The sequence below is a fragment of the Dipodomys ordii genome, unplaced genomic scaffold, assembly GCF_000151885.1.
Source record: "Dipodomys ordii isolate 6190 unplaced genomic scaffold, Dord_2.0 Scaffold235, whole genome shotgun sequence".
Taxonomy (NCBI): domain Eukaryota; kingdom Metazoa; phylum Chordata; class Mammalia; order Rodentia; family Heteromyidae; genus Dipodomys; species Dipodomys ordii.
In genome coordinates, this window is record NW_012267451.1 from 1,258,062 (window position 1) to 1,266,793 (window position 8,732).

Genomic DNA, 8,732 nt, shown 5'->3' on the forward strand with positions numbered 1-8,732 from the left:
TTGTGGAGGGGGAGGGGAAAAACAAGTCATTTAAATAAGGATACAGGTGAACCTGTTGCAACAATGAGAAGTACAAGTTGTCACTTCAAAAACAAACTTTACAACTTGGAGGCGGGGAGGGTTGGGTCGGGGGAAGGAGGATGGGAAGGGATGGGAAGCATAAACAAAGGAGGAGGCTACAATGCTTGATAAGTAATGTACTCACTATCTTGCCCATGTAATTGTAACCCCTCTGTACAGTATTTTCACAATAAAAAAAGAAATGTACTCATTATCTTACTCGTGTAACTGCAACCCCTCTGTACTGCATCTTTACAACAAAATAAAATTTTAAAATAAACCTAAAAAAATAGCTACTAAGAAAAGAATTCTTAAAGCTGCCAAGGAAAAGAGAACAATCACATATAAAGGTAACCCAATCAGAATCACCTCAGACTTCTCAGTAGACACCATAAAAGCAAGGATGGCCTGGAAAGTGGTTAGCCACACCCTAAAGATAAATACAAACCAACCAAGAATAATCTACCCAGCTAAGCTCTTTTTCATAGCAGAAGGACAAATAAAAACCTTCCACAGCAAGGAAAATCTGAAGCAATATATCACTACCAAACCATCTCTTCAAAAAATCCTCAAAGACATTCTACATATAGAACACCAACAGGAACAGAATATACCCAATGATGAGGTCCACAAACAGAGAACTAAGTAATTACAGCAAGAACAGCCAAGGCACCTCTCCCCTACCCAAAAAAAAGTGGATGAGTGTCATGCATAGACAAATATGTTTCAGTCATAGCTCTCAGTATTAATGGACTTGTCTCCAATTCAACAACACAGATTGTCCACTTTGATCAAAAAGCAAGATCCTTCTATTTGCTGTCTTCAAATGACACACCTTGCCCACAAAAATAAACAGATTCTGAAAGTGAAAGGCTTGAATAAGATCTACAAAGCAAACAGCCTCCATAAACAAGCAGGAGTTGAAATCCTAATATCAGATAAAATAGAATACAAATTAAAATCAATGAGAAAAGATAAAGAAGGTCACTGTCGTGATTCATTAAGGGATCTCTCATTCAGGAGGACATTATGATTCTAAATATCTACTCACCAATAAAGGAACTTCCAAATTTATCCAAGAAACACTACTTTGCCTCAAATCACACATTGATTTAAAAACAATAATTGTTGGGTACTTTAACACACCACTATCCCGGCTAGATAGATCAACCCAGCAAGGATGCAACAGAGAAACCTCGGATCATAACATCTGCATAGATCATCTAGACTTAACAGACATTTACCAAATATTTCATGAAGCAGCATCAGTTTATACTTCCTTTGTAAGAGCACATAAAAAATTCTTTAAAATAGACCACATTCTAGGCCACAAAGCAAATTTATCGAAGTTCAGAAACCTTGAAATTATGTCCTGAATTCTCTCAGACCACAAGGGAATAAAATTAAAATTCAACACCAAAAGCCACCAAAGGAGAACCTGTAACACATCGAGGCTGAACATCACACTGTTAAATCACCAGTGGGCCATTGACAAGATTAGAAAAGAAATTCAAATATTCAAGATATTTTACAAAAATGAACACACAATCTATCAGCTCCTCTGGGACATAACAAAGGCAGTACTCAGAGACAAGTTTATAGCTCTGAGTTCCTCATTAACAAATTGGAGCGATCTGAAACCAAAAAGTTAATGAGGCACCTAAATTTCAGAGGGAAACAAATAATTAAAATTAAATCCGAATTAAATGAATTAGCATCCAAAATCTTTAGATAGAATTGAAAAGAAAAAGAGTTTGTTCTTTGAAAAACTTAACAAAATTTGCAGAGCCTTACCAATCTTTTCAGGAAAAAAGAACACATTCAAATAAACTCAGAGATGAGAATGGAAACCTCACTATCAAAAAAAAAACAAGATTCAGAATATAATAAGGGGTTACTTTCCAAACTTTTATGCTAATAAGTTTGAGAGTCTGAAAGATATGGATCAATTTCTAGCAAATATTGACATGCTGATACTAAACCAAGATGATTAAACCAATTTAATAAACCCATATCAAGCATCAAAATAGAAACAGCAGTAAGATACCTCCAACCCAAGAAAAGCCCAGAACTGGATGGATTAATACCTGAATTCTACAAGACCTTCAAAGCAGAACTCACACCAATACTGCCCCAACTCTTCTATGAAACTGAAAGAGAAAGATCACTACCAAACACTGTCTAGGAAGCAATCATAACCCTCATCACAAAACAAGGCAGGGAGTCAATAAAGAGTCCCATTTTTTTGATGAATATTGATGTAAAACTTCTCAAGAAAATATTGGCCAATTGACTTCAACAATTCATCAGAAAAATCATACAGCATGATCAAACAGGATTCATTTCAAGGATGCAAAGATGATTCAACATATGGAAATCTACTAATATAATTCATCACATCAACAAGAGCAAGGACAAGAACCACATGATTATCTCAATAGATGTAGAAAAAGCATCTGACAAGATCCAACACCACTTTATGATGAGAGCTCTGGAAAAAGTAGGAATCCATGGAACATTCCTCAATATAATAAAGGCAGTGGCTGATAAACCAAGAGCTAGCATTATAATTAATGGAGAAAAGTTAAAGCCATTTCCTCTAAATTTGGGAATGAGACAAGGATGTCGTGCTCTCCACTCCTCTTCAAATTGGTATTAGAATGCCTACCTGGGGCAATAAGAAAAGATGCAAACATAAAGGGGATGCAAATCAGGAAAGATGAAGTAAAATTCTCCATCTTTGCAGATGACATGATCTTGTATTTAAAGATCCACATGGACTCCACTCCCAAGATGTTGAGCTGATCAGAAACCTTGGCAAAAGTAATAGGGTATAAAATTAACCCTCAAAAATCACTGGCTTTCATGCATGCCAACAATGCCTTCCCTGAAATAAGGAAAGCAACTCATTTTGTAATAGTCTAACAAAAAATAAGATGCATAGAAGCTAGCTTAACTAAGAGGTAAAGGACTCTAAGATGAAAACTTTAAACACCTGAAAAAGGAAATTAAAGCAGAACTAAGGAAGTGGAAAAACCTTCCATGCTCCTGCATTGGGAGGATTAACATCATGATAAAGGCAATACTGCCAAAGGCTATCTACAATTTCAATGCCACACCTACCACTATTCAAACCTCATTCGTCAATGAAATAAAAGAAGCAATCCAAAAATACATATGGGCCATTGTTTCTATGAGGATTTGTTGTTTGGGGATTTAATACTTTGAGTTATATTTAAGATATGAGACCCTTGTCCATTGTATGGCTGGTGAAGTTCTCCCAATCTGTGGACTTCTACTGATCTAGTTAGCTATGTCCTTTGCCTTGAAGAAGCTCTGCAATTTCATGAAATCCCATTTGTGCAACGTTTCTTTGATATGTTGTGTTTCTGGGTCTCTATTAAGAAAATTTTGGCCTGTGCCAGGGAGACCTAGGGTTGCTCCTATTCCATCCTGTAATGTATTCAGGGTGTCAGTTTTTACTCTGGGGTCTTTGATCCATTTGCAGTTGATTCTGGTACAGGGTGATATATAAGGATTTAGCTTTAGTTTTCTACAAGTGATTAACCAATTTTGCTAGCACCATTTACTGATGAGGCTCTCCTTCTTCCTAAGATATGGAAACAACACAGATGTCCCTCAGAAGATGAATGGATCAAGAAAATGCGGTGTGTGTATAGAATAGATTTCTATGTATCTATCAGAAAGAATGACATTGCCCATTTGTTAAAAAAATTATATTATGTGGAGTAAGCCAGGCCCAAAGAAACATAGGTTCCATGGTTTCCCTTATTTGTAATAACTATTATATGTCTGAGAAAAGCAGAAATGGTCAGATAAGATGACTTTAGGCGAAATGAACCCCAAGATAAGGACATGAGTGGTTTCTTTTCTTTCTTGGTATTGTTTCTAACATATTTATAAGATGATTTTTAGTTGTTGTGTATGTCACCCCCAGCATGGTTTAACTCCTGTTTTCACCATATGTGATGTTGGTATAATTTGGGAGGAGAAGGGAAAAAACAAATTGTTTAAACAGGGATACAGGTGGACCCATTGCAACCATGAGAGGTACAAGATGCTATGTCGAAAAACGAACTTTACAACTTTGGTGTGGAGGCGACGGGGGTCGGGGATGTTGGGAGTGTAGTCCTGGAGATGAGAGGGCAGGGATGGTAGGAGAAAAACAAAGGAGGAGGCAACAATGCTTGATAAGAACTATACTCATTACTTTGCTCATGTAATTATAAGCCAGCTGTAAAGTATTTTCACAATAAAGAAATTTATTAAAAAAAGAAATCTAGTAACAACAGATGTTGGAGGGGATATGCCCAAAAGGGAACCATATTGCATTGCTGGTGGTAGCATAAACTTGTTCTTCCACTTGGGAAAGCAGTATGGATGTTTCTCAAAAGACTCCACATACAGCTCCACTATTAACCTGCAATCCCACTTTTAGGCATTTACCCAAAAGATCACAAACAAGGTCATACTAAAGCTACAAACATGTTTATTTCAGCATTATTCACCATAGCTAAGATACAGAACCAACCTAGATGCCCCTCAGTAGAGGAATGGATAGAGAAAATGTGATATATACATTGAGAGAAAAAGAGAGAGAGAGAGAAAGAGAGAGAGAGAGAGAGAGAATGGAATTCTATGCCTCCATCAGAAAGAATGGCATTGCACCATTTGTTAGGAAATGAAAAGACTTGGAAAAACATTATATAAAGTGAACAAAGTCAGGCCCAAAGAAACATAGGTCCCATGGTTTCCCTTGTTTGAAATGACTAGTACATGCCAAGGACAAGCAGAGAAGGTCAAATGCTATGACCTTATGTCCATATAAGATGATGTTAAGCAAAATGTACCCCAAGACAGGCAGAAGAGTGTTTTTTCTTTATTGCTATTGTATTTAATGAAATTATAATAGACTATGTGATTCTTTTGTTTCTTTTATTTGTTCTTCCCCCATGGTTAACCCCTGTTTTCACTGGATTTGATGCCAGTGTTCTGTATCTTGTACATACATTTTTGTAATTTGGGGAGGTAAAGGGGTATAGCAGAATGCTTAAATAGGGATGTAGGTTGACCTATTGTGACAATGATATGTCCAGGACACTGAGTTGAAAACAAAATATACAATGTTAGGGGCAGGAGGTAAGTACTAGTTGAGAAGGTGGGGAAGAAAGGGATGGTAGGAAAAAATACGGGGAGGTAACAATGATGGATAGGAAATGTACTCATTGCCTTGCTCATGCAACTGTAACTCCCCTGTACATTATTTTTACTATATATATTTTTTAAAGGTAAAAATAATAATTAGGAGGTGTTGGAAGGTCCCTGAGGCAGAACCAAATGCCATTTGCATCAGTTCCCACCATGGGTGGAGGAGGTTGACACTTGTCTTCCTATGCCTTCCCCCCAAAAATGCTCCCTCAAAACTTAAGCAACCTCCTACCCCAAATATAAGCACCAGCACACCTTCCTCACCTCAAGGATAATCATTTTGAAAGAATGGCCAAAACATACAGAAACTCTGAAACACTGGGAGTGATTAGAGCAAAGATGAGACACCTATGTTTGCATTACTTTGAAGTCAGAACTCCTACCTTTACCATATTAATCCCCCTGGCAGCCCAAGAGCTGTGTGTCTCTCCTCAGTTAGAGTGTGTCTTTGCCTTTCTGTTTCCTGTTTGTCTACCTACTTGCTTGTTTGCTTCCTTACTCAGTAGAGCTCTGCCACTTTGTGACTTGTCTAGAATTTCTTCTTCTGAGATCAAAGTTAAGGATCCTAAGTGAAGAGTCCCTACTTTTAGAGGGAAACTTCATTGAACTTCACCTGTTTTAGTGACCCTGCTGGTTGGTATTCCAGGTGTATTAGAGTTCTGTTGGCCACATCTATAATTAAGACCTGTTGCAGCACACAGATCTTGCCACTGCTAGACAGAATCTTCTCATATGACCATTCACTATGGATGAGGCATATAAGCCCCCTTGGCCCCAGATGGAGGCAGGATGGGACCCACCACTGACTTGGGTTTTCCCTGAGGTTTGTAGAACCACACAGTATTTGTCACCCAACTTGCCTTTGGTTTTCTCTGCTACTGGTTTATCGCCAGACCGGCTGACTTCTCACCGGGCCTATGCTCCCTCTAGTGGTGAAATTGTGGAAGTCACTGCAGACTCAGGAACCCTGAAGCCTGCCTGGAATTTCTGGAAAGACAGGCACAAACCCAGACCAGGCAGACTGGTCTATATCTCAGACTTTTCAAAGGCCAGATGATATCACATGTCCAATATGATCAAGTATGTTCCAGAATGATGAGCTCTCCTAGCATTCAATATAATCATTTTATGGAAATTCTCATAGAGAGAATCTCAAGTCTCGTGGATGTTTGCTGATGTCCTTTTGTACAATGTAACTCTGAGGCTTGACAACTAGAATGTTAGTAATACTAAATATTAATCCGACACTGGTGGCTCAGGCCTGTTATCATAACTACTCAGGAGTATGAGATCCAAGAATTATGTTTTGCAGTCACTTTGGGCAGGAATGTCTGTGAGCTTCTTATGTGCAATCAACCACACAGAAAATGGTAGCAGATCTGTGGGTCAAGTGGTAGAGTGCCAGCCATGAGGAAAAAAATTCTAAGGGACAGCCCTCAGGACTTGAGATTATGAATGATTACCAGAGCATGTGTGAACATGCACACACACACATACATGCATACGTGCAGCTCAATTAGAGAATGGACAGAGCAGAATATAGCTCTATAATATTCCACCTCCAATGGGAGTACTTTTCTAATGCTGGGTCTACACATGAGCCCCATCTGTCTCACTCACTTCCACACCACATTCAGTTGGCTTCAATATACCTCACAAATCTCTCATGGAATAAAGTTTTCCTTTCCATTCCCATACACGGTGTATCCACACAACTTGTCTGAGAAGATTCATCCATGACTTCACTAGTTTACAGAGAATTCTGTAGATCTAAAAGTGGTGAGCTCATCTGAGTCAAATGAATAAATCAAAGTGTATAAAGCACATGAAAAAGCTGGGTGCCAGTGGCTGATGCGTTTAATTCTAGTTACTCACGAGGCAGAGATCTGATGATGGCTGTTCAAAGCCAGCCCGGGCAGAAAAGTGCATGAGATGCTTCAAACCAATAAGCACTAGAAAACTGGAAGTGGTGCTGTGGATCAAGTGGTAGAGTGCTACCCTTGAGCTGAAGAGTGCGGGGACATAACCCAGGCCCAGAGCTTAAGCCTCATGGCAAAAAAAAGCATGAAAAATACATTGAAATTTCGCTTAGGAAGTTATGAGCAGGGAAAAATAGATAAACCTGGGGAGATGTCAGAAAACAAGGAATAGAAGCAGGGCTTCTGGGAATGTCAGAGGAGACAGGCTGAGATAAGGACAGCAGGGCAGAGGCTCACTCAACATTAGTTAAGGCAAAAATCAAACATGTCATGGATCTCTTATTCCAGGAGCTATGCTAACATGAAATTACACCAGAAGAAGAAAATGCATGTCTATCATAAGAAATGTTGCCCTGAAGGAAGTCCAAACATTAGTCCTGTTTTTAAAAGTATAAAGAACACAATTGACTGAAGATTCCCTAGCCTATGCCCTATGGATGGGGACATTGCATTTTAGTGTGTTAATATGGACTCTTAGTCACCCTATTGACCATGAGCCAGGTCAAGTAAGGCTCGAGGAGTCACAGAGATTGTGGGAAGTTTGGGAGAGCTCTGGGAAAGGGCAGTGGAATGGAACTGACAGAAATCTCTCTACCCTTTGGAAGAAAGAAAAATATTTATCAGCAAAGTCTGAAGTAAAGGAGAGTTGTTATAGTGAAGACAGAGTAGAAGATACAGAGAACAATAATGGATGTAACTAACTTCACCCACCCTGGCTGATAATCAAACAGAAATTTCAAATTTTAATAAAACTGAAGAAATTACTTACTGTAGGCTTTGTTGCTGCTCGCCAGGATCATTAATGTTCCGAACAAATTCCCAAGAATAAAGGGGGAAAAATCCAGCAATCACCACATCTCCCCTGCTGTGTGCCACAGATTTCTCTCTGCAAATGAGTCTGCCATCTTCAGAGGAACTGACCACGTGTAGATGCTGGAGGAAAAGCAGTGTCAGAGCCACAGGGAACATTGCTGCTGCGTTGGCATGGAGATATGATTCTGGCAGCAGACTGAGCCTGCTGTGTCAGGGGGGTGTCTAAATGGATCTTCAGTTTCCGTGGCTCCTTGTTACCAGGATGCCACTGGGACACACCAACGGCCTCCTCCACTGTCCTATAGGAAAACACAGCCCATTCTGCCCTCCAGCTCTGCATCTGGAGTCCAGCTTCAAGGTCAAAACAGAAGTTGGAAAACATGTGTAGCATATTCTCCACACCCTCAGGACTGTGATTTCATCCAAGATGGTAGATAATGAAACTCTAGGGATGGATTCCTTTCTAGTTGAGTTTTTCACAAACTTGTGTGAAAGCAAAGAGTTGAAAAGAAAAAAAATACACAACATAAAGTCTCATAGGAAAGCCACTAGGGATGATAGGAATGGATGACACCAGAGGTTGCCAGGTGAAGGTCAAAAGGTCATAGAATGCCATGTCCAGAAAAGGCCCAATCAGAGTTATTGGAGCAC

The 8,732-nt window shown here is 39.3% G+C and overlaps 1 protein-coding gene across 1 annotated transcript in view; it reads right to left on the reverse strand.

The window, feature by feature from the left end:
• The window catches only part of LOC106000722 (vomeronasal type-2 receptor 116-like), a 27,080-nt gene extending 18,608 nt beyond the window's left edge, over positions 1–8,472 (reverse strand). Inside the window, exons 1-2 of the mRNA XM_013035999.1 lie at positions 8,284–8,472; positions 8,038–8,201 (exon numbers count right to left, since the gene is read on the reverse strand). Coding sequence (XP_012891453.1) covers positions 8,038–8,201; positions 8,284–8,472 — 353 coding nt within the window. The remainder of the gene's footprint in view (positions 1–8,037; positions 8,202–8,283) is intronic.
• Positions 8,473–8,732: the final 260 nt, after the last annotated feature.